At 36.4% G+C, this 27,670-nt stretch overlaps 1 protein-coding gene across 2 annotated transcripts in view; it reads right to left on the minus strand.

The window, feature by feature from the left end:
- LOC137244611 (uncharacterized) overlaps positions 1-9,580 on the minus strand; it is a 33,328-nt gene extending 23,748 nt beyond the window's left edge. For both annotated transcript variants that reach the window (XM_067773854.1, XM_067773846.1), the window contains exon 1: positions 9,113-9,580. In XM_067773854.1, the coding sequence (XP_067629955.1) occupies positions 9,113-9,484 (372 nt within the window). In that variant the 5' untranslated portion in view covers positions 9,485-9,580. The remainder of the gene's footprint in view (positions 1-9,112) is intronic.
- Between the last annotated feature and the right edge of the window lie 18,090 nt (positions 9,581-27,670).

Genomic DNA, 27,670 nt, shown 5'->3' on the forward strand with positions numbered 1-27,670 from the left:
GAAACCCTGGAATGTGCTTGTATGACATGTGTTTCAAACGAAAGGTGTTAATGAGTATTTTAAAAGGGAGTGGGCCTTAGTTCTATAGGTGGACGCCGTTTCGAAATATCGCCATAAAGGTGGACCAGGGGTGACTCTAGAATGTGCTTGCACGATATAGGTATCAAATTAAAGGTATTAATGAGGGCTTTAAAAGGGAGTGGTGGTTGTTGTATAGGTGGTCGCATTTTCGAGATATCGCCATAAAGGTGGACCAGGGGTGACCCTAGAATTTGTCTGTGCAATATGGGTATCAAACGAAAGGAGTTAATGAGTATTTTAAAAGGGAGTGGGCCTTAGTTCTATAGGTGGACGCCTTTTCAAGGTATCGCAATAAAGATGGACCAGGGGTGACTCTAGACTTTGTTTGTACGATATGGGTATCAAATGAAAGGTGCTAATGAGTATTTTTGAAAGGAGTGGGCCTTCGTTCTATAGGTGTTCGCCTTTTCGAGATATCGCCATAAAGGTGGACCAGGGGTGACTCTAGAATGAGTTTGTACGATATGGATATCAAATTAAAGGTACTAATGAGGGTTTTAAAAGGGAGTGGTGGTAGTTGTATATGTGAAGGCGTTTTCGAGATATCGACCAAAATGTGGACCATGGTGACCCAGAACATCATCTGTCGGGTACCGCTAATTTATTTATATATGTAATACGACGAACAGTATTCCTGCCAAGATTTTAAGGGTCTTTTATTTCGCCCTGCAGAACTTTTTCATTTTCTTCTACTTAATATGGTAGGTGTCACATCCATTTTATAAAGTTTTTTCTAAAGTTATATTTCGCGTCAATAAAACAATCCAATTACCTTACCATGTTTCATCCCTTTTTCGTATTTGGTATAGAATTATGAAATTTTTTTCATTTTTCGTAATTTTCGGTATCGAAAAAGTGGGCGTGGTCATAGTTGGATTTCGTTCATTTTTCATACCAAGATAAAGTGAGTTCAAGTAAGCACGTGAACTAAGTTCATTAAAGATATGTCGATTTTTGCTCAAGTTATCGTGTTAACGGCCATGCGGAAGGACAGACGGACGACTGTGTATAAAAACTGGGCGTGGCATCAACCGATTTTGCCCATTTTCACAGAAAACAGTTAGCGTCATAAAATCTATGCCCCTACCAAATTTCAAAAGGATTGGTTAATTTTTGTTCGACTTATGGCGTTAAAAGTATCCTAGACAAAAATGAAAAAGGGCGGAGCCACTCCCATTATGAAATTTTCTTTTATTTTTGTATTTTGTTGCTCCATATCATTACTGGAGTTGAAAGTTGACATACTTTTCTTATATACTATAAAGATATTAATTTTTTGTTAAAATTTTACTTTAAACATTTTTTTTTTTTAAAGTGGGCGTGGTCCTTCTCCGAGTTTGCTAATTTTTATTAAGCGTACATATAGTAATAGGAGTAACGTTCCTGCCAAATTTCATCATAATATCTTTAACGACTGCCAAATTACAGCTTGCAAACATTTTAAATTACCTTCTTTTAAAAGTGGGCGGTGCCACGCCCATTGTCCAAAATTTTACTAATTTTCTATTCCGCGTCATAAGTTCAATTCATCTACCAAGTTTCGTCGCTTTAGCTGTCTTTTGTAATGAATTATCGCACTTTTTCGGTTTTTCGAAATTTCCGATATCGAAAAAGTGGGCGTGGTTATAGTCCAATATCGTTCATTTTAAATAGCGATCTGAGATGAGTGCTCAGGAATCTACATACCAAATTTCATCAAGAGACCTCAAAATTTACTCAAGTTATCGTGTTAACAGACGGACCGTTATCCAATCAAACTTAATATACTCTGTGAGCTCTGCTCAACTGAGTATAAAAATTGTTTTAAAGTGAGCGTTAACCAATTTTCACATATGTATATTGTATATTACACAACTGCCTTTGATCTACAACATGCAAAACTTTTAACTTTTCTGGGGTCCAGATAAGTCATTGTACCGAATTTCGAAAACTATCTCAGTTCTTACAAAATTTATCTAGTCAAAGGATGGACGGATAGACATGGCTGAGTCAAACTTTGTTTCGATAATTTTGATATAAAAAAGTCAACATATATCTTGATTCAAGGGTGGTCGATTTATTATCCAAGTGTTATAAATTTTCTTGCAATAACAAAAGCTTACTGATTTTTTATATACCAGTTATCGTTTTTTTTTTCAAAAAGTTGTCGATTTATAATGGAAATGTTGTGAAATTGTTACCAAAAAGTTATCGATTTGTTATAAAAATGGTTTGGTATGTTATAGAAAAGTCATAATTTTGTTTTCGAAAGGTTGCCCATTATTTATCGATAGTTATCGATAAGCTATCAAAAGTGATATGCTTTCGATCTGTTCAAGAAATATTACAATTTTTAATATGCTTGTTATCGATTTGGTAGCAAAAAGTCGAAATTACCGATTTGTAATAAAAAAAGGTTTAATATCGAAAAGCTTTCGATTTTGTATCGGAGTAATGCCAATTTGTATAAAATCTATAACATATCTGTAATTTAGCTATTACAAACCTATAAGATACCTATAAGAAGCCGATGACTAGGCGAAACACAGGCTGATAACAAACCGATAGTTCGGGGAAAATAATTCGCTGTCGATAATAAAACAATAACTTTTCGTTGTTATTGTTTTAGCCATAAAGACACTTTCTGAAAGCTTTGGGGAGTGTTATTGATGTTGATGGTCCTTTGCGCTATGTGTATGATACATTCAAATTTGTAAAAGGTTCCCCTCGGGTAGGTGGAGTGTACAATTGGATTTGCGGAAGCTATGAAGCTTTGTATTGCGCTTATCAACATCTTCAATTCCATAATAACTCGTCGATATTGGTTGTTAGAAAAAACAAAGAGACGAAGCTCCATTTCCCGAAATTATTTGTTTCTGGTGTGATTTAACTTCAACTCACTGGCGTGCTCTAGCTAACTTGAAACATTAGTTTTCTAGGCATACAATTCAATGTATACACACCGAGCTTCACGGGGACTTGGCACTGACGCCAAGAAAACAAAAAACATTTTTCAATTAACATTTTTTTTAACACTCTAATGTGAGGTTTTTATTTGACGGGTCAGTTCAACTTAATCTAGTTTCGCTATTGAGAATCCCTGAAATATATTATATACGTAACAATGCTTACGTATTTAGATAAATGCAGTATTATCAATGGCGGCCACCGTGGTGTGATGGCAGCGTGCTCCGACTACCACACCGTATGCCCTGTGTTCACACCTCGGGCAAAGCAATATCAAAATTTTAGAAATAAGGTTTTTCAATTAAAAGAAAATTTTTCTCATCTGCCTTGCACTTACACTGTTCAGAGTCGGCATAAAACATGTAGGTTCCGTCCGGCCAATTTGTAGCGAAAATTAAGAGGAACACGACGCAAATTGAAAGAGAAGCTCGGCCTTAGATTTCTTCGGAGGTTATCGCGCCTTACATTTATTTATTTTTTTTTTTATTTATATAGTAGCCGTGTTTTTTTATACACGCGTATACGTTTACGTTTGCGCGCGAAAAAAACGCCTATCCACGCTTAGATAATGCTTTGTAGACCCATCTAGCGGCAGTGGTTAAATAACTAGCTACAGCCACAGCGTGTACCGAAAAGCGGAGACACAACGCTCTGATGGCCATAGGGTATAACATATAGCTGAATCAGTTTCGATGAATTATGGACACACATAGAATACATAGAATTAGTGTAGAGGCTGAAACAAAGACACATATTTCAGTTGCATCTGAGTATAATGCGTATTGAAATTTAGTAGGACAAATTTTATGCGCAGCAATTTCAGAGGTGTATTTAAAGTTTGTCGCTTAGCAGTCCATATAAAGTTTAAGCGTAAACGGATATACGCGTGTTAAAAAACACGGCTAGTATTATCAAGTAGTAAAACCATGTCTCTTCCCCATTAACCTAAACGCGGTTAAAAACTGTATTTACTACAAAGTATCCAATGCATTTGCAAACCTTTAGTAACAGGAAAGAGGTCATACAATTTCTACATACATACATATTACTTAGTTAAAGTAGAAGGTGAATACAATTTTTTATTTGAAAATACTGTGCTCTAAGCTCTGGTATACATAATACCATTACAAGTGTAAGGCCTTTTCTGCATATTTAATGCATTAAAAATGCACTCAAACAACAAAATTGAAGGCGCTAAGTGCAATCGAAACGTGCCTTATCAGCGTTATTCCCAGAGCAATGCCTTCATCCGTGGTGTGCGCAAACATAAATATTTTATGACGTTCTGCTGGCAAACTCATAAACAACACAAACAGAACAGTGGATTTTTACTAAGTGGCACAAAGCGGCAGTTTATCGATTTCTAAGACTTTGTAGGCAGTTTTGAAAAGTGCGCCTAAAAACTTAGACACTTTCATTCGGAAAACTTTTTTGTAATGTAAAACTTTATATGGATGCTACCGTGAGCAAGAAATGCAGCTAATTACCTTTACTCATGTTCAGTTTACCTTTGTGGTGGTTATGTTTAGAGTAGGTGGTGGGAGATAGATTCTATGCGCCAGCTGGGACGTGGATGCTCCACGATAATAGTATCAACCTATCGTCATATACAAAAGGCGCGCTGTTGTCCCATATTTACGATTGGCAAACAGATGACAAGGCATTAGTTACTATCACATCAGCTACAGCTAGGAAAATAATTTTCGAACATGGCGAACATGCTGAGTTATCTTAATAATTTGTCGTAAGATAGTTTTTTGAACTTTGCAAGTTTTTGTTGAAAGATGCTAAGGAGCGATCACCTTGTATATATCAAGTGCTTTCGAAATGAACACACGTAAAGGTGTAAATCCATATGCAACACTTTTACACACATTGCAACCATGGCATTTCAGCATGTCTCAATTTTGATTTCAACAATAGCACTAGACTTCAAAAAGCTGTTAATTTTGAGTATTGAATCAAACAATTTTTAAATAGCTTAATTCAATATAATGCACCCCGCTTCTTTAAGGCATGAAAAAAAATTTTTTTTTTGCCCCCACCAAAACGAGTATAAGTGCTACATTTATATTAGAAAACCTGAATGCCAAATGAAAAAAAAACTTCACAAGACTGGCTCTTAATTTGAGCTTGCGTTGAAATGGTCTGCAAAATTTCTTTTACGAATTCATAGTTTTGATAAGCTCTCTACTTAAGTACTCAAAGTGTCTTTACAAGCTTCGTAGCCGTTTTCGCATAGTCTTGTTTTTATGGTAAACAAGAAGAGGTTAAGACATTTGCTTAGCAGACAAAAAGTGACTTTAGAGCTATACTATTGGAAAATGATTTAAGCAATCGAACAGCGGTTGAACAGGTGATCGAGGCTGTTTACTATTGTGAATGTTTTTCTCAAACATTCGCCACTTGTATGAACTCACAATGCATACCACTTACGGCCTTATGAATTCCCTAAATGATAAAAGCAAAAAAAAACAAGTAAGGAAGGCTAAGTTCGGGTGTTACCAAATATTACATACTCAGCTGAGAGCTTTGGAGACAAAATAAGGGGAAATCACCATGTAGGAAAATTAACCTAGGGTAACCCTGGAATGTGTTTGTATGACATGTGTATCAAATGGAAGGTATTAAAGGGTATTTTAAAGAGGGAGTGGGCCATAGCTCTAAAGGTGGACGCCATTTAGGGATAACGCCAAAAAGGTGGACCAGGGCTGACTCTAGAATTTGTTTGTGCTATATGAGTATGAAATGAAAGGTGTTAATGAGGGTTTAAAAGGGAGTGGCCCTTAGTTGTATATGTGAAGGCGTTTTCGAGATATCGACCAAAATGTGGACCAGGGTGATCCAGAACATCATCTGTAGGGTACCGCTAATTTATTTATATATGTAATACCACGAAGAGTATTCCTTCCAAGATTCCAAGGGCTTTTGATATCGCCCTGCAAAACTTTTTCATTTTCTTCTACTTAATATGGTAGGTCTAACACCCATTTTACCAAGTTTTTTTCTAAAGTTATATTTTGCGTCAATAGACCAATCCTATTACCATGTTTCATCCCTTTTTCGTATTTGGTATATAATTATGGCATTTTTTTCATTTTTCGTAATTTTCGATATCGAAAAAGTGGGCGTGCTCATAGTCGGATTTCGGCCATTTTTTAAACCACTACAAAGTGAGTTCAGATAAGTACGTGAACTGAGTTTAGTAAAGATATATCGATTTTTGCTCAAGTTATCGGGTTAACGGCCGAGCGGAAGGACAGGCGGTCTACTGTGTATAAAAACTGGGCATGGCTTCAACCGATTTCGCCTTTTTCCACAGAAAACAGTTAGAATCTAAGCCTCTACCAAATTTCACAAGGATTGGTAAATTATTGTTCGACTTATGGCATTAAAAGTATCCTAGACAAATTAAATGAAAAAGGGCGGAACCACGCCCATTTTGAAATTTTTTTTTATTTTTGTATTTTATTGCAACATATCATTACTGTAGTTGAATTTTGTCATAAATTACTTATATACTGTAAAGATATTAACTTTTCTTTTAAAATTTGAATTTAAAAAAAAATTTTTTTAAAAAGTAGGCGTGGTCGTTCTCCGATTTTGCAAATTTTTATTAAGCAGACATGTAGTAATAAGAGTAACGATCCTGCCAAATTTCATCATGATACCTTCAATGACTGCCAAATTACAGTTTGCAAAACTTCTAAATTACCTTCTTTTAAAAGTGGGCGGTGCCACGCCCGTTGTCCAAAATTTTACTAGTTTTCTATTCTGCGTCATAATTTCAACTCATCTACCAAGTTTCATCGCTTAATCCGTATTTGGTAATGAATTATCGCACTTTTTCGATTTTTCGAAATTTTCGATATCGAAAAAGTGAGCGTGGTTATTGTCCGATATCGTTCATTTTAAATAGCGATCTGAGATGAGTGCCCAGGAACCTACATACCAAATTTCATCAAGATACCTCAAAATTTACTCAAGTTATCGTGTTAACGGACAGACGGACGGACGGACATGGCTCAATCAAATTTTTTCTCGATCCTGATGATTTTGATATATGGAAGTCTATATCTATCTCGATTCCTTTATACCTGTACAACCAACCGTTATCCAATCAAAGTTAATATACTCTGTGAGCTCTGCTCAATTTGTATAAAAAGTAAGCATATATATATGTATATATGTATTTGTAGTGACCCTAAATTTTTTGGTAGTACGATAATATGTTAAAGTGCAAAGTGAAATGCAAAATGACATCAGCGGCCATCAGGTACGAAACATCACAGATTATCTTACAAATATGCACGTAAGCCTGCTCCATGGTAAATATGTATGACCATGTACAAGAAAAAGAAATTGTGTCATCAGCAGAGCGACCAGGTCGAAACCATAAATTTATTTTTTAGTCGGGCAAAAAATCCCAAACGACATGCCACGAAATCGAAATCGCTTACGCTATCATTCCGCAGGACATTTGTACGCTACAACGACGGTGGTGTGACATTAGGGCAAAATGACAAACAAAAACATTTGATAATTGGAGCATTGAAACTGTTAGTGGGTGGGACATTGGTACAAATCTTATGTGCTGTTAATTTATGGTGCTCAAGCTGCAGACCGAAGGCTTCATACTCCAAGGAGGATATGAATTTTATACGCGATTCAATAAAACTTTTAAGAAAAATAGAGGTCGTGGATAAAAAAGAACTTGCTGCTTTGGCTGTGCACCTATATATATGCGAATATGTAAGTATCACGTGCGTAACAATGCTGTTTCTTCTAAGTCCGTGATTAAGGCGAGAATTTTAGAAGGGATTTACTTTCTAGAAATATCAGCAAATCTTTGGGCGCAGTTTTTTAGTTGGAGTTAAAGTTAACAAGAGTTTAAACCTGTTTTTTCCCTTGAGCTGTCACGTCACAAAAGTCCCCGCAATTCGACCGTCTCTCTAGGGAAATATATTATATCCTACCACGGGTAGGCCACATTCTTTCCAATACGTTCTGTTCGCACCCAAAAGCAGTCAGTACAAATATAAAAATGAATAATAATGCCAAGCATTGGCCCTGGCCGTCCTTAGATTATCATTACCCTAGATTTTCTAGGCTTAACAACGTTGTTGCTAACTTACGTTGATAACAACGACTGGTCGACCGCTACCCTTTGAATTAACTGGGGCTTAGTCAGTCCTTGGCCCTCGGGTGACAACCTCCGGGCCTTTTCTTAATTTTTAAATAAAGCATCAGGGCCATTACAGACTTTATATAGTGGCGAACCATCCGCATCGACATCAATCCGAAGGACAAAGTTAAAAGAAAAATGTATCCTGTGAACATTCGTTGACTACATTTTTCACAGAAATGGTCGCGACAGTAGCAAGAGAGGGGGCCTCTCATTAGCATTAACTAACCCCTTAAACGAGAGCAGACTCAATCTATATACTGACAAAAGTAGTTTACTAAAGGCCAAACTGCGAGCGACCCGCGGTGATTTCTATGCCTTTCGTCACCTCTGGTACTCCAATTTTCCAGTCATAGTGGAGGATAGGAGCATCTGTCTGCTGTTTAGGCTGTGATCCGACCAACTTTTTATCGAATTAGTTTGATAGTTGACCAAAATGGAAAAGCTTCAAAAAATGCATACCGAAAAAAACCAGAGCTCCACAAGATCTCCCATTCGGAATCGGCATGATTCACAATTTCCCAAACAAGTCTGCACCTTTACCTCTAACACCAATTTCCCTAGGGTCCACCCCTTTGAAACTTGTTGAAGCTACTAAGAGATTTTGTACTCCGTTAGGGTGACTGTTGGCTTCGCTTTGGGTGGTAATGACGATAGACTGGGCGAAGTATACTACAAAAACAACAAGAATTTGAATAACCTTTGTATCAGCTTAAATTCCAATTTTTGTTTTAACTTGCCGAACTTGATGGATAAATGAAATAGAGGTTATAACTTAAAGGATCTTCGAATCGACTGAATTACGTCATGTTTATATTAGATTCTGTGTATTAACTGGTGGAGTCCCTTTTTGAAGTTCTCAGAGTTCCTAAATAAATATACTAAGTTTTAGTAACTCACCGGTGTCGAATACGGATGCGCTGTTAATCGTATTCCATCAGCTTCAAGATGGCGTTTCATTACAGCTTCCAATTCTTTCATAGTGGTCGGCCCATCACAATCTGTGGCTAATATTTCGTTGCTACTACTCAACGCCTTCGGATCATTGATCATAACATAAACTATAGCTGCCCCTTTTTCTCTCAATGCACGCACACTCTTCAGTAGTTTATTCCGATGCTGCGTATTGTCCACCCCAATGGCGTCCAAATCGATCTCACCGATTTGTTTACAGATCTCCAGCTCATCATAGCCATTCTCCATAAAACTTTCGGCATATTGTTGCATACCGATGGCGCGCAACCATTCGCAGACGATGTTGTTGTGTTGCATTTTCGAATTTTCGTATCACGTGGCCGACGTAGTGAGATTACTTTTATTGATATTAGTCGTATTTGGCGGCGGAAAAGTAACGTCTAGAGGTGCAAAACTGACTTTCGTAGTTTTGATTGCAGGTTTTGGTTTAATCGCTCTGGCGATTGTCGTTCCACCTGAAATCAATGCAGATGCAGCTGGTGCAGAAGGTGATGTAAGTTTTGTACTAGCGTCTGTAACACTACTATTGCTGACAGTATATGACGTGTCTGTGGAGCTTGAGCTGGCACTAGAATTGGCGACTGCAATTGCGTGGCTATAACTAAGGTTACTTGTTGCCTTCATAGCATCAATCTTCCGTGGGTATAGGTGGTGCGGGTAGGAAATGTGGAATATAACTATTTGAGATCAGGCATTAGACGCTGCAAGAATAAAGACAAAACACCCAATTATATAATTTATACTATGACTAGCAGGGTACCCGGCATTACTCGGGTTGGGCAGATACTAATCTAAATAAGAAAGTGTATTTTAACGCATTCCTTCCCTTTATTCAAATTCAAACAATCAGTATATAAGATTTTATTGATCTTTAAAATGTATCTCCTAATTTTTCTCATTCTTACCGTTTATAATTACCTTATCTCTTCCTCTTCTTTTTTTACACCCTCTACCTCTCTCCTTCTTTTTTCTTAGATCCCTCATTCCTCTAATTTATCATTCTTTGCTTTATTTTTCAAACTTTATTTTGTCACACACAATTCATACTCAAAATCTTATAACTTAATCAAAATATTTTGGTTGCACAATTTTTGTCTATTTCATATGGACAGCTATTTTTATAATGGAATGCTTAAATTTAATAAAAACTTTTAAATCACTCAATGCAATCACTTTAAGTTTTTGTGAACTCAGTGCTATGACCAAACAAAAGTTCTGCACTTAAGTACGTACATGGCGTATGAGTAACTTTTGCTGACATACAAAATGTATCGCACCACCCAGTGGCGCATGTGAAATTGAAAAAAAACGTGCTCAGCATATTTTGATCAAATTTCAGAAGTTTAAAGTAAAAAATAAAACACAAAGATGGCAGAAGCGAATACTTGAAGGAAGAAAGGAGGAGGAAACGGGGAAGTCGAGTGATAGAAAAAGGGTAATAGAATGAAAAAACTAAAAGAAACAAGTAAGGAAGGTTAAGTTCGGGTGTAACCGAACATTACATACTCAGTTGAGGGGTATGGTGACAGCATAAGGGAAAATAACCATGTAGGAAAATGAACCGAGGGAAACCCTGGAATGTGCTTGTATGACATGTGTATCAAATGAAAGGCATTAAAGAGTATTTTATGAGGGAGTGGGCCATAGTTCTATAGGTGGACGCCATTTAGGGATATAGCCATAAAGGTGGATCAGGGTTGACTCTAGAATGCGTTTGTACGATATGGGTATCAAATTAAAGGTATTAATGAGGGTTTTAAAAGGGAGTTTGGTTGTTGTATAGGTGGTCGCCTTTTCGAGATATCGCCATAAAGGTGGACCAGGGGTGAATATAATGCATTTGTACGATATGGGTATCAAATGAAAGGTGTTAATGAGTATTTTAAAAGGGAGTAATCCTTAGTTCCATAGGTGGACGCCGTTTCGAGATATCGCCACAAAGATAGACCAGGGGCGACCCTAAAATTTGTTTGTACAATATGGGCATCAAACGAATGGTGTTAATGAGTATTTTAAAAGGGAGTGGGCCTTAGTTCTATAGGTGGATGCCGTTTCGAAATATCGCCATAAAGGTGGACCAGGGGTGACTCTAGAATGTGTTTGTACGATATGGGTATCAAATTAAAGGTATTAATGAGGGTTTTAAAAGGAAGTGGTGGTTGTTGTATAGGTGGTCGCCTTTTCGAGATATCGCCATAAAGGTGGACCAGGGGTGACTCTAGAATGCGTTTGTACGATACGGGTATCAAATGAAAGGTGTTAATGAGTATTTTAAAAGGGAGTAATCCTTAGTTCCATAGGTGGACGCCGTTTCGAGATATCGCCATAAAGGTGGACCAGGGGTGACCCTAGAATTTGTTTGTACAATATGGGTATCAAAAGAAAGGTGTTAATGAGCATTTTAAAAGGGAGTAATCCTTAGTTCCATAGGTGGACGCCGTTTCGAGATATCGCCATAAAGGTGGACCAGGGGTGACCCTAGAATTTGTTTGCAAATATGGGCATCAAACGAAAGGTGTTAATGAGTATTTTAAAAGGGAGTGGGCTTTAGTTCTATAAGTGGACGCCGTTTCGAAATATCGCCATAAAGGTGGACCAGGGGTGACTCTAGAATGTGTTTGTACGATATGGGTATCAAATGAAAGGTGTTAATGAACTTTTTCATTTTCTTCTACTTATTATGGTAGGTGTCACAACCATTTTATAAAGTTTTTTCTAAAGTTATATTTCGCGTCAATAAAACAATCCAATTACCTTACCATGTTTCATCCATTTTTTCGTATTTGGTATAGAATTATGGCATTTTTTCATTTTTCGTAATTTTCGATATCGAAAAAGTGGGCGTGGTCATAGTCGGATTTCGTTCATTTTTCATACCAAGATAAAGTGAGTTCAAGTAAGCACGTGAACTAAGTTCATTAAAGATATGTCGATTTTTGCTCAAGTTATCGGGTTAACGGCCATGCGGAAGGACAGACGGACGACTGTGTATAAAAACTGGGCGTGGCATCAACCGATTTCGCCAATTTTCACAGAAAACAGTTAACATCATAAAATCTATGCCCCTACCAAATTTCAAAAGGATTGGTTCATTTTTGTTCGACTTATGGCGTTAAAAGTATCCTAGACAAATTAAATGAAAAAGGGCGGAGCCACGCCCATTTTGAAATTTTCTTTTATTTTTGTATTTTGTTGCACCACATCATTCTGGAGTTGAATGTTGACATAATTTACTTATATACTGTAATTTTTATTAAGCGTACATATAGTAATAGGAGTAACGTTCCTGCCAAATTTCATAATGATATCTTCAACGACTACCAAATTACAGCTTGCAAAAGTTTTAAATTACCTTCTTTTAAAAGTCGGCGGTGCCACGCCCATTGTCCAAAATTTTAGTAATTTTCAATTCTGCGTCATAGGTTCAACTCACCTACCAAGTTTCATCGCTTTATCCCTATTTGGTAATGAATTATCGCACTTTTTCGGTTTTTCGAAATTTTCGATATCGAAAAAGTGGGCGTGGTTATAGTCCGATATCGTTCATTTTAAATAGCGATCTGAGATGAGTGCTCAGGAACCTACATACCAAATTTCATCAAGATACCTCAAAATTTACTCAAGTTATCGTGTTAACGGACGGACGGACGGACGGACGGACATGGCTCAATCAAATTTTTTTTCGATCCTGATTATTTTGATATATGGAAGTCTATATCTATCTCGATTCCTTTATATATGTACAACCAACCGTTATCCAATCAAACTTGATATACTCTGTGAGCTCTGCTCAACTGAGTATAAAAACAAAAGCGAAAGGGAATTTGAGAGGGCTAAAAGAAAAAAAAACCGCAGGAAGAAAGCTTGACAATTGGAAGAAGAAAAATAGTGAGCATTAAGGAAAGAGGAAAATTAAATCCAAAAGAAAGATGTAGAAATAGAGAAAGGGGAAAAGAAAGACAAAAAACGGTGTTTGAAAAAGGAGGGAAAAGGTTACGAACGATGGGAAGGAACACTTAGAGGTCAAATAGAAGAAAAGGAAAAGTAATGTAAACATAGAGAGGAAAGGGGTATGGAATGGGAGAGCTTTAGGAAAAAGAAGAGAAGAGGGAAACGGAGTAGAGGGGGAAAATATGAAAAGATAAAAATTGGGAAAAACAGAGGAAATAGATTAAGAGTTAGAGAAGACAAATATTGAGAGTAAGAAGAAGGGAAAATTACGTATAAAAAGAAGAGGAAAAAGGAAATACTTGGCGCGCTGTACCTTCGAAGATATATGGGCCGAGATTCTCATCCGAATTGTGTCATTATTTTAATTTTTCCTACAAATCTGCAAGACATATGAGTTTTTGCTGAGAAGCATTTCATGACAGAAATACAATGGATTTATTTGCCAAATCACTACCTTTATGATATTATCAATGCCATAAAACTACTAAACGTCTACCAACCCCAACGAAATTGTTTAAGGGCGTGTTTTTTATGACAATATCTGCTTTTGTTGAAACGGTCGGAGTCGATTGAATACACATCTCTTCACCAAATTTGAGATAATGAACATATGTTGCCGATGAATATGATAGGAATCATCCCACTTTTTCGAAATCGAAAATTTTGAAAAATGAGAAAAACTTAAACAGTGCAATAAAAAGTAGTACTAATGGTGTAAATTGGCGAGTAGTTTGACTATGTGATGGAACATAGACCTTTAGTGAAATTTTTGAAAATGGTTGGGGCACTGGCCAAAATTTTAAAGCCGTACCTTAAAAGCCCTTCATGTTATTTTGGAAATTAAGAGATATAGTTATTATACATATCTAGACCCGAGCAAAACTGTTTTAGAACTGGATTGTGTATAGGAGAGCGTTGCCCCTGCAACAACGAGTGTAAAAATGAGTGAATAATCTGAAGAACTAAAAGAGCTTCTCTTAAAAAAAAGCTGGGTAAGTAATGCTGGTCTCATCCTAAACTTCGTTACTTTTTTGTGTACTAGACATATTTGCAGCATAAAATGTCGGGATTTGAGTTTCTTACGCCTGAATTTTATAATTTAAAATTTTGATTATTGATGATATTTGATAGCTTCATAGGTTTTCGTTATGGTAAAACTTTTTATGAGCTTAAATGCCATAGTAAAATAAAACACAATATCCAAAATTGTATTTAGTATTTACTTCGTCGATATTTCGATTTCAATCTGAGATAGAGATAAATATCCAAATGGTAAATACCAGGTAAATTTGTTATACATATATAGTAAGAATGGGTAAATACCTAAATATTTACTCAAAAAAGGGGTATAAATTATCTTTTTGAAAATATGGGAAAGAAACACACAAATTCAATCCAAAATGTACTAAATTGTTGGGTAGTTATCCATTGCTATCGGTTGAAATAATTTTAATGTGTAATCCAGCGTTTTCAAAAAATCTTTACCCAATAATGCATGCCATTGCAAAAGTTCTAAGTTGCCCATCAAACATTTTAAGGAAAAAAACGAGCCAGAAAAAAATATTTAATCGGGGCGTTTACAGTCGTTATGAGCTCATTTCGGAGGTCAAAGTGTTGCGACGGTCGTCCTATATGAGTCAATTCTCAAATATCATATAAGCCTAAATAAGAGCACGATATGAATCTTAAAAAAATAAAAAAGTTATATTTAGCCTCTTCTGGAACTCTTTCCAGTTTCTAATGAACTCTTATCAGATGACACCTACCAAAACAAAAAATTGAACAGGAAAGGTAGCAATAATATAGAAATGTAATTCATTTTTCATTCATTTTTTAATGAAAAACTGTCCTAATAAAATATCAATATTTGTTCCAAACATGCTTTGACAAATATAAATATTTGGCATGCCATCACATCGGAGTAATAAAAGGCCCCATATGATCCTTTCTTTGATTCCTTAATTTACCACTCATTTTAGATTCTTATACTGTTTTCACACAGATACTTACTGATCTCATTTCACCTTCTAATGAAATCGTAAATTTTTTGCTTTCACACAGAAGTAACTGCTCGATTAGTATGAAGGATGAAATGTCAAGCGAATAAAATGACAATGCAGTCATGGCGGAACGATACAAGGTGGCAGCATGGTGACATACCTACAAACATAAAAAAATTCCATGTACTTGTAAATTCGATGGACAAATGTCAAAATCGTACTGCGCCGGTAGTTGATGTATCAAATCAAATAAAAAAGGTTATAATCAGCTATTCGATGCGGCCACCTTGTATCGTTCCGCCATGTAGACAATGACATTTACTTTGACAAATGACATTTTTAAGCACTGAACACACCAAAAACTAAAAACCGGAAACGGAAGCGGAACGCTGCCAACAGAGTTGCATTGTACTTTTGACTTCATTAGGCATTCGATTAGCTACTAATGAAATAATAATAGATTCGAATTTTGTAGGGAAGATTGAGCTCAATAAGCGTCTTAATGTAGAAAACTGCCTTTATTATTCAATAAGCCGTCTGTGTGAAAACAGTATTACATTATGAGCGGCATGGGCATGTTCGAGGGGTAGCTTATGTGTACCCTATAAACATTCTCGAAGCCCCCAAAAATTCTGGAGTCTAATAATATGTGAATATGTGTGACGGCCACCGTGGTGCGATGGTAGCGTGCTTCGCCTATCACACCGTATGCCGTGGGTTCAACTCCCGGGCAAAGCACCATCAAAATTTTTAGAAATAAGGTTTTTCAATTACAGGAAAATTTTTCTAAGCGGGGTCGCCCCTCGGCAGTGTTTGGCAAGCGCTCCGGGTGTATTTCTGCCATGAAAAGCTCTCAGTGAAAACTCATCTGCCTTGCAGATGCCGTTCGGAGTCGGCATAAAATCATGTAGGTCCCGTCCGGCCAATTTGTAGGGAAAATCAAGAGGAGCACGACGCAAATTGGAAGAGAAGCTCGGCCTTAGATCTCTTCGGAGGTTATCGCGCCTTATATTTATTTTATTTTAATAATATGTGAAAAATATGGGCCTCAGAAATTTTATCACCCAAGAGTCTGTTATGACTCAAATTTGATGAAATTATGAACAAACGAAAAATATTAAAATAGGTAAACTAGGCAGCTCCGGAATAAAAATTCTGAAATTTTTCTGTGACAATTTATTCTAAATAAAATATGAATTCAATTAAAACTTACATATTTCATTTCTATTAAGAGGATAATTTCAGGGGAGTTTTATTATAAAAATTGTGTTCCTTTTTTTCCACTTAGGATATGTGTCAATAATTCTTCTTAAAAGCCCTGAATTTTGTCACTATAGAACTCAAAATAAGCAGTTTATGAGGCCAATAAGGCTCATAAATGACATCGGAAAGAGACCTGTGCAGGAGTCATATTAGTGGTAAAATATGAGCTGTTTATGCGCCTGCTAGGAGTCATATCCTATTTACTACACGCTCCTAAATGAGTTCGGACAAATTGTTGATTTCGAATCTTTGCTGGGTTGCTTCTTTAAAATCAAAACGAAAATGTGTCAATTTCAAATGATGTATCAATTTAATATCTGAACTGTCTTTCCAAGCAGCCTCGATTCAAATTATTTTTAAATATGCAAAAACAGATACAAAAAAGAAATATTCCGGGTATTTTCCTTGTATTTATCCATAAAAATGGTAAATACCTGGTAGAATCCTATCTCTAATCTGAAATCAGCTTCAGGAACACATGACTATGTTATAATCTCTTTTTTTACCGTCGGCTCAGAAATTACATTTTCGTAACGAGAAATATGTGAAGCAAAACAAACTATTTAATCTGATAAATCCACAAGATAGGGTTTCTTGCTGACAAAGTGATTGAATCTTTCAGACCTCATAAATCAACCACCTACCAGATGTTTACCAAATCCTGTGAAAGGTGCCCATTCGGCTCCCGGTGGCCCTAATTGCAGTGAAGTATCTTGTCTGTCCCGTTTTATTGATTTAAAAAAAAAATAAATGTAAGGCGCGATAACCTCCGAAGAGATTTTAGGCCGAAGAAGGAAGAGAACAATTTGCGTCGTGCTCCTTTTTAATTTTTCCTACAAATTCTCGGGACGGGACGTACTTGTTTTATGTCGACTGTGAACGGTGTCTGCGAGGCAGATGAGTTTTCACTGAGAACTTTTCATGGCAGAAATACACTCGGAGTGCTTGCCAAACACTGCCGAGTGGCGACCCCGCTTAGAAAAATTTTCTTCTAATTTAAAAACCTTATTTCTAAAATTGTCATGTTGCTTTGCCCGGGGTGCGAACCCAGTGCATTCGGTATAGTAGGCGGAGCACGCTACCATCACACCACGGTGGCCGTGGCTGTTCTATTAACAAACGCTAAAATTTGGTTTTGAACTGTGGCGTTACTTGGCGAAAGCGGTTCGCCGTATGGTATATTCTTCTTGATTGGAATCACGGTAGAAGCCCAATATTACACAGAAACTTTTTAATTTCCAAAGAAAATGCTATATATTTAGCATGTACATAAGAACTTAGTTTTGAAATGTTACATGTTAATCAGATTACAATTTTAATCTTTGTGTATTTACTCTTAACCCAAAATTGTACATAAAGGAACACAAAATTCGATAAAAAGTATTCATATTCACATATTATTCTAATGAATATGAAAAACTTTCACAATTTCGCTTTGTGCCATGCCATGTTAATTTCCAGGGAATTTCTATACATAAAATACCAAAGTACATAATGGAGTCGCTTAAAGAATTAATAATAAAAGTGATTGCATATATTTGTTACAGTTACGGTTAGTTGTACATATATTTATTGAATTTTACATGCCTTGCATTACTTTTAGGATTATTTTGTTAGTTACCGAAAATATTACCTATAAAATGAGATACTACTGAGTTCTATCAAGAACAATGAATAAACAAATTGTTACACTGTAAGTTATGAACTAATTTTTGAAGTTTTGAAAAGTGTGAAATTTAAAAAAAAAATGTGACACAAAGTCACAGGTTTTAAATGCGATTTGTGTGTTTGTTCGCTGTGAATTGTACGAGCTAACTTGCTTTGAGTGGGATATATGTATATGGATGTATCTATGTATTGGATAAAAATCTTCCAATAAAATAGAAATAGCGCCTCTAGTTTTCATATGTTTGTATGTATGTATGTACATTAGACTGGGTTGGTCCCCATACAAAAAAAAAAAAATTGCTAATGTCCGCCCCTAAATTTGAAGATTATGTTGAGAGGGTTTCGGAAAAATTTTTTTAAATTTTTTTTTTTTTTGATGCTTCGAAATACAGCGAAAATGGTTTTTTTGTTGTAACTTAGTTATTTGACGTCCGATTTTTAAAATTGGTATGTCATTATTTTGGCCTTGAGAAGCTTCACATTCTGTTTAATGTCCTTTTAAGCTATGAAGTCGTTTTCACATGATTAGGTCAGCTAACAAAATTTTACCCCCCTAATGTATGTTTTTTTCTTTACCAAACGAAAGTACTTGAAAATTCAAGAAAATGTTGCTTTGAATCCATATTACTAAAATAATAAACAAAGAAGTTATAGCACTTTCAATATTTATTGCAACTGTTATTTTACCTGATTCTTATTATACTTAGACCTGAAACTCATGATATTTTTGGAGGAAAAATTGCAGGGTTTGCATTGAAAAGTTAATAAAGATATGCCAAATATCATGAATATGGGAAGTTAAAATTCAAAAAATTAGTCAAACCTTCGTATTTATAATAATAACACTATTCGACAAAATCAACTTTTTTTCTGGGTATTGGACAAACCCACTTTTTCGTAGGGATTGAGGCTTAAGTAAACAAAGTACTATCTCCGGTTAGCTGACCTAATCATGTGAAAATGACTTCATAGCTTAAAAGGACATTAAACGGAAATGTGGGGCTTCTCAAGGCCAAAATAATGGCATATCAATTTTAAAAATCGGTCGTCAAAAAACCAAGTTACAACGAAAAAACCTTTTTGGCTGTATTTCGAAGGATCAAAAAAAATTTTTTTTAAATATTTCCGAAACCCTCTAACATAATCTTCAAATTTAGGGGCGGACATTACCAACTTTTTTTTCGACCCTGTCTAATGTACAAATATAACAATGTTTGTACACCAAAGAGATTTAGTCTATCTTTTATACATATATATTTCTTCTGAACGTTTATCTTTTACTGAACTTCTCCTTAACACTTGACCGTTTTTGATAAAGTTTTGCCTGAATGTTCAAAGGGGTTTGGGGTTGCTTTAGATTCACAATTTGGTCCGGGCAGTGGACCAAGGTTGACATATTCTAAATAAAATAAAGTATGGTGCGTTTTAAATTTAGCATAGGGGTACCTCCGTGACTAGCCTATAGTTTGAGGGACTTTTCTTTCCGGTAAGGGGACCAGTAGCCGACCTATTCCAAAAAATCTTATTTATGACGCGATTTGCTTGAAATGAAATCTTTGACAAAGATAGTATTTGAGAAACCAGGGGGCCCGATTTAAATTAAATTTGTTTTAGGGGTACTTCCTTTCTTTTCTGAAAGTGGACCAGAGGCTGATATATTATAATAAATCGTACTTCTGGTTTGGTGTAACACTCCAAGTATAATTGAATTTTTGAAATGAAAAATCTTCTCAGCAAAAATTGTTCCGAGTCGACATGAAACATATAGCTCTCGCCTCGCCAATTTGTAGGAAACATTAAAAAGTAGCACGTCGCAAGTTGGAAGAGAAGCTCGGCTGAAAACTCCGTAGAATATATTGTGACGTATTTTTATTTTATCACTATAGGTTTTGAGGAGTTTTATCGATGTAATGGTAATTTACCGGATATAGATCCGTTACGTTCCGGAAAGGAAGGACCATTAAGGTACTATCCCGACCATCTCGTGAACGATTAATATGACCAGATTAAACCTTCTAGGCCATCTTTCCTGCTAAATATGTGTATAATAGACTCGTATTTGTAAGAGAATTCCCCTCGCGTAGGTAAGGTTGACAATTGGGTTGCGGAAGCTTTGTGTTGCGCTTATCAACCCGCTTCTGTAGTTTTCGTTACCGATAACACTAAATATTATTACAAGCACGGAATATAGCTCTCACAAACACTTTTCTTCTTTGCTCAATGTTAACATACATACAAACACATATATCCAACTTTAGTCAATTTAAATGCAAATTTTGGATTTTGTTTGAAGATTTTGTTGACAAGTGGTTTCAATTTACCAACATTCAACAGCAATTACAATTATATATATCGGTTCATTGTTATTTTGTTGTAATAATTTAAGTTAATAAAACGCATTCATTTACTTCACACATTCCTCACTTGTTCTTATTGCTTTCGTGGTAAATGGATAAATGGATATTCGAAAATTGCTTAAAAGTGTTTGCAAAAAAAGTTTCTGGTAAGAATTAGAACCAAAATCCTTCACAATTTATTTATGAGTCTAAACATATATATTGATATATCCTTTAAGCAGACAGAAAATGTATGTTACATGGCGTTAAATAGGAAAATATGTTTTATTAAATTTTACTAATTGGGTGTGGAAAAAAAATCTCACAAGATTTTATTACGCATATGCCGATGATTTATGTACAGTGTACTCTCTCCTAACGGACACCTCTCTTAAGCGAACACCTCTCCTAAACGGACAATTTTTTCAGTACCAAAAAATTTTTTAAGCATTTTTTAAGTTTTTCCCTTTTGATCGGACAACCCTCCCATAACAGGACGCGGACGCTTGCTTTTTACCCCAAACGGCTTTTTAATTTCCCATAGCCGGACAGCTTACAACACTTTTTTTCATTTACTCTTTACCATATTCGTACAGCTGTTGCTTATTCACTAATACGCGCATGGATGTACGGGAATCCCCTAAATACGAAGAACCTGTTTTCAATACAGTAAAAAACATAAAAAAACATAATAATAGTAGTTAGTATCTTTTTGTGTGTGTACGTACGTGAATCGCATTGCCTAAAGTAGTCTTGAGTATTAAACACAAAGTTAATATCATTGAAATTCATAAGAAAGAAAAACTAAGTGTGCGAGAGTTGGCAAAGAAATGTAAGATCAACAAAACGCAAAAAATTTTAAGTTTGTGGGGCACTGACGTCAACTCGGAGAGAAAAAGGAGTATGCTGAAGCCCAAAGGCCTTAATATTGATAAATTTTGCTACGAATGGTTTGTGAAGGCTCGCAATAAGAGCATTCCTATGTCAGGCACACTTATAAAGAGCAAAGCTAAAGAAATTGCAGTTAGACTCAATTACGACGATTTTAGTGCATCATCCGGCTGGCTGGAAATGTTCAAACAACGTCACAACATAACTTTCCGTACAATTTCTGGAGAAGCCGGTAGTGTAAACCAAGATGACATCAAAAGCTTTTGCGCAAAAGTACCAGTACAGTATTAAAGGAAAAACTTGCCAAGCGAAAATTTCTGACTTTTTTAAATTATTTTGAATATTTTATACACAAAACTTTATTCTTTAATTTATGAACAAAGCTTTATGAACCTCCTAACTCAGTTTTATTTGTATGTATTAATATTCTTGTTTTGGAAATAAAACTGTTTAAACATTCATCAATAATACTGTCACGGATATTAGCATCACTAAGCTATACCATCACTAAGGCGATGCCAAGCAGTATTTACGTCAATAATCAAATCATGTATACACATATATAAGGCAGCCGAAAGAGATGTCACACACAGATGCATTTACTTATACGCCTATGTGTGTGCGAGAGACTGTAAACTACAAACTCACATACATCTGAGAGACGCTGAAAAGTAGAAAATTGTAAACAAGTAGAAACTATACGAGAACTATAAACACTCGAAATAGTTGGTAAGTTCTGGAAATAGAAGAAACTAGATGTAGGCAGCGTAAACTATAAAAGCGGCACAAGCGAGTAAAAAGTAATTCAGTTTGAGTTGAGCTATCAATCAGTTTGATTAAGCACGCGATCTGGCGGCCAATAGTAGAGTTTCATTTGAGTTATCAGTCAGTTTGGTTATTAAGCCAGCGAGTAGCAAAGTATAAGTGTTATTGTGAAGTACTTTAATAAAGGCCATTTTTCCATTATTCAATATTGGAGTTATTTATTCAACAGTTTAGTGATTCGAACTTAGCAGAGGATTGCAAATAAGAGGATTTGCAGCAAATTCGTTACAATTGGTGTCAGAAGGGGAATTGTTGAATAAATTCCAGAGGACAACAAGGACATGGCAAAGTTCAGTGAATTGAAGATCCAGCAACTAAAGAAGGAGTTGGAAGCCCGTGGATTGAATACAAGCGGCGTTAAGCTCGAACTTCAGGCACGGCTAAGAGAGGCAATGAGCAGAAGGAATTGATGTGGAAGAGCATGTCTTTCATCTTGATGGCGAGGAGACAACAAAAATTGAAGAGAAAAACGAAACATCGCAGACGGTTACCAGCACAGACTTGAACATGATATTGGCTGCAATATCTGCACAAACATCGACAGTAGCATCAATGTCGTCACAAATGTCATCACAACTGGAAGAGCAGAAGACGTATATGGCATCACAACTGGAAGAACAGAAGACATATATGGCATCCAAGATGGAAACTCACCTGGAAGAACAGAAAACGTATATGTCATCTCAACTGGAAGAACAGAAAACGTATATGTCATCTCAACTGGAATCGCAGGAGAACCGTATAACATCGAAGATTGAAGCACAAGAGGCACGAATATCCGAAATGTCGGCACAAATATCAGCGCAGATCTCTGCTCAACTGGAAGAGCAAGAAGGACGTATTTCCTCGAAGTTGGAGGCGCAAGATACAAAAATTTTACAGTTTGAAGAAAAAATTGAGGCCGAGGTGGATGCTTTGAGAGGACGTATCGAGCAGTTGCAACTAAATCGCCCAGCAGTTTCAACGAGTAATCCAAAAGTAAAAATACCATCCTTTGACGGTTCTGTTCCTTTTCAGGTCTTTAAGCTACAGTTTGAGAAGACCGCAGCAGTGAACCAATGGAATGCTGAAGATAAAGTTGCAGCTCTGTTCGTGGCACTGAAAGGGCCTGCCGCGGAAATCTTACAGACCATCCCAGAGTATGAGCGGAACCACTACGAAACATTGATGAGCGCTTTAGAGAGACGTTACGGAAGCGAGCATAGGAAACAGATATTCCAAATTGAGTTACAAAACCGCTACCAAAAAGCAAATGAGACATTGCAGGAGTTTGCTTCAGATATTGAAAGATTGGCTCATCTTGCAAATGCAGACGCACCCGTGGAATACACTGAAGGGGTAAAAATCCAGAGCTTCATAAATGGCATACGAGATGTGGAAACGAAGCGGGCTACATATGCGAATCCAAAACTAATGTTTGCTGAAACGGTATCGCATGCACTGACACAGGAAACAGCCTCACTTTTGAGTAAGCCAGCGTACAAAGCTCATCGCGTGGAAGTAGAAAGGCCAGAGTGGGTAGACGCAATATTGGAAGCACTGAAGGCATCTCAACAGAAGAATGCCAGAGTTATTAAATGTTTCAAGTGCGGCAACCCAGGCCACATTGCACGTCATTGCGATCTTGGTCCTAATATTTCCAACAATGTGGGTGGCCGTAAACGCAAAGCTAGCGGAAATGAGCAAGAGCGTGTCGAATGTAAAGAACGAAAACTTGCCCCGGTTATTGAATGTCCCGTGATATCTGTGTCGCACATTGGAAGGAAATCAAGCAGTCTTACCGTCAGAGGGAATGTGGATGGCAAAGAACGAGTACTGACTGTAGATACGGGCGCATCTCATTCCTTGATCCGATCTGACTTGGTCAACAGGAGAGTAAAACCGTTACCTGGAGCAAAGTTGCGTACGGTCACTGGCGAGTATAACCAAGTTCAGGGAGAAGTGATATGTGAAGTATTGATTGGGAAGGTCATGGTTCTACGCAAATTTGTTGTGGCGGAGATTGTTGATGAAGTTATATTGGGAGTGGATTTCTTGGTTGACCATGACATCAAGATCGATATGCAGAGAAGGGTGATGCGTTATGAGAACCAAGATGTGCCACTTAACTTTAGTTTGGAAAAAGGGTTCAGCAGTAATCGGGTACTGGTGGAGAATACTCGACGAAGACCATGAAGTTCAAAGGTAAAGGTTGATAGATCGAATGGGCCAAATAAATCAAAATCAAAAGTAGCTGCGAGAGAAACACTGGCATTGACAAAACCTAAAAGACGCAGGAAAACGAAGCAACGAATTTCCGAGAAAGAATGCGAGGCTAATTTCCAACCGGAGCGCACTACTGTTGTAAAATGTGGGAACGATACCGATTATGCAAAGAAAATTCGTCCAGCGCAAGCTCTACGAAGTGGTTCATTGACCAAACAACAGATTGTAAAGGAACGGCCCAGGGTAATGAGTAGTAAGATGAAACACTGACATGACAAGAACTTTAATTCGGAAGGTTCCTTGGCGGGAGATTTGGTACTGTTAAACAACCCTCACCGGCGGAAAGGTGTTCCAGCTAAATTTCTGTGCAGTTGGGAAGGCCCGTACAAAGTTGTGAAGAAGATCAGTGATACCATCTACCGCATACAAACCACTGGGAAACCACGGGTTAGAAGAGTGGTACATTTGGAGATGCTAGCGGCAGTTAGATCGGGAGATTTGTCTGATCGGGACGATCAGACTTAGGTGGAGGGCAGTGTCACGGATATTAGCATCACTAAGCTATACCATCACTAAGGCGATGCTAAGGCCATGCCAAGCAGTATTTACGTCAATAATCAAATCATGTATACACATATATAAGGCAGCCGAAAGAGATGTCACACACAGATGCATTTACTTAAACGCCTATGTGTGTACGAGAGACTGTAAACTACAAACTCACATACATCTGAGAGACGCTGAAAAGTAGAAAATTGTAAACAAGTAGAAACTATATGAGAACTATAAACACTCGAAATAGTTGGTAAGTTCTGGAAATAGAAGAGCCTAGATGTATGCAGCGTAAACTATAAAAGCGGCACAAGCGAGTAAAAAGTAATTCAGTTTGAGTTGAGCTATCAATCAGTTTGATTAAGCACGCGATCTGGCGGCCAATAGTAGAGTTTCATTTGAGTTATCAGTCAGTTTGGTTATTAAGCCAGCGAGTAGCAAAGTATAAGTGTTATTGTGAAGTACTTTAATAAAGGCCATTTCTCCATTATTCAATATTGGAGTTATTTATTCAACAGTTTAGTGATTCGAACTTAGCAGAGGATTGCAAATAAGAGGATTTGCAGCAAATTCGTTACAATACTTTTCTCATAAGCGGACACCTCTCATAAGCGGACGAATTTGGCAGTATATTAGGTGTCCGTTTAAGAGAGAGTACACTGTAGTTGAATTTGTTGATTACAGAGTTGATATTAGATAAATAAATATAGTTAAAAAAAACACGCCGTAGTACAGAGGTCGTGTCACCGCTATTAAGCACAACACGTTTTAACAACTGCCTAAATAATTGCCGCTAGATGGGTCTAACTCTTCTTTGCGCGCATAGCCTTGAGAGTTACAAGCAAGCATACATACAGCTAAAGCAAATAAAAGCGTGTTAAAAACAAAGCAAACAAGAGAATTCGCAACACGTCCTTTAAGGACACAGCATTACAGATGAGGCCACGATAGTCATTTTAAAAATCAGGTGATCGGTTTTATTTGTAATTTTGTCGTCTATGCCGAAGATATCGCACTTGTCTTATCCGAAATGATTATAGCCGCTGAGAAGAGAGAATGGTTTCAACTTCTCCAAATTTTATCATGCAGCTGAGACAGTGCATTTGCGACAAAATGAAGTTGTTGCTAAAAATCTGAATAAATCAAAAATATACCAGAGTCAATTTGTTTCCCTATTATTTCCCTATTAAATTACTTCAGTTATTAAAAACCTTGCAACTAAACGATTAAGTTAGGTTCCTGTGGGGCATATGGGGATATCCGCCAAACTTTGGTTTTTTTGGAGAAAAAAAATTTTTTTTTTTTGCAATATGGTATCACGCAAATATCTTTGTGTTAGGAACATTAAGCATATAGTGCATTATCGTTACTCGTCTTACGTAATGCCTCAAAAAGACATAGTGAAAAGACCTAGCAAAATATATATAAATTGAGGTCGCAATGTTAAATATACATTTATTTCAACACTTATGTACCGGTTATATCGAAATTTTAACAAATATGGAGATATATGCAGCTGTTAGCTATGTAAAATTTTTTTGATACACGAGACCCGGATTTGTAGATATCGGTAAAAATATAAAACCGAATAACCGCCAAATATTTTTTACTGCAAAGTTTGCAAGACATTTATTTTAATATCTTTCTACCGATTCTTTTGAAACTTTAAAAACATATAGATATGTGAACTAAGTATGTTTAGGTAAAAAAGTTTTAATACCCGAGATCCGGTTTTCGAGATATTGATAAAAATATAAACCCGGAAAACCTTAAATTTGTTTACTTATTTAAACACTTCTTAGCCGTTTGTGTTGAAATTTTATCAGGATGTACACATCTGTGTGGGGTATATTCAGGTAAAATTTTGTTGATACCCGAAACCCGGTTTTAGAGATATCGGCAAAAATATGAAACCGGGTAACCATCAAATATTTCATACCCGTTTGTTAATTTTTTTCTGCACCAATGTAGTATACCATTAATTGCCTCATCTTGGAATATTCACGCAAGGAAAGTTATTGATGTTTATACATGGGGCAAATATACGAAAATATTGGCAATCGCCAAAAAATGTAAAAAAAATTTTTTTTTAAATTATTGTACCAAATTTGCGTTTCAAAATAATTTTTTTCTACACTTTTCCAAATTTCAATACTCAGTTCCTCCAAAAGCTATAAGCAAAAAACTGTCAATATCGAAAATGACAAAAAAAGAAGTATCGCTACATTGATTGATGATAGTTTTGAGTATGGGAGGGGCACATTAATTTTGCTCATACTTTTCGAATCCCCGTCTCAAAAACAACATTCAGTTTAAATCCCATAGCGTTTCAGCGATGCCTCAAAATTTTATCGTAAAAATTAAAATAATAAAATCAAGGGTATCGCTTGAAAAAGTGTAAAAATTGAGGTTTTTTACGTTTCGAAGTTCTGCAAAAACTTACTATCAATTTTCTTGATTTTTAAAATCATCAGATCGGATAAACTCGAGTATACAAAAGAGTAAAAGTTTTTGGGATTGGCCCATATGTATTTATATGTGTGAAATTAGGAATTTTCATGGAGTCAACAGTTTTAATATTATTTCTTGATTTTAGGGTTTTGAGAGGCATGATGGGGTGCAAGGCGTATTCAATACCAGGTGTTATTATCCCAACAGCTGATTGCTTCTTCTTCATATTTTCCATACAAAAACTTTTACAACAATATGTTAGTTAATCGAAATCAATGAAAATTTTCTTTCGACTTGATATTATTCAGCACGGCGATTTTGTTGAATTCGCTTTGCCACCA

Source organism: Eurosta solidaginis, chromosome 1 (assembly GCF_040869045.1).
Source record: "Eurosta solidaginis isolate ZX-2024a chromosome 1, ASM4086904v1, whole genome shotgun sequence".
NCBI lineage: Eukaryota > Metazoa > Arthropoda > Insecta > Diptera > Tephritidae > Eurosta > Eurosta solidaginis.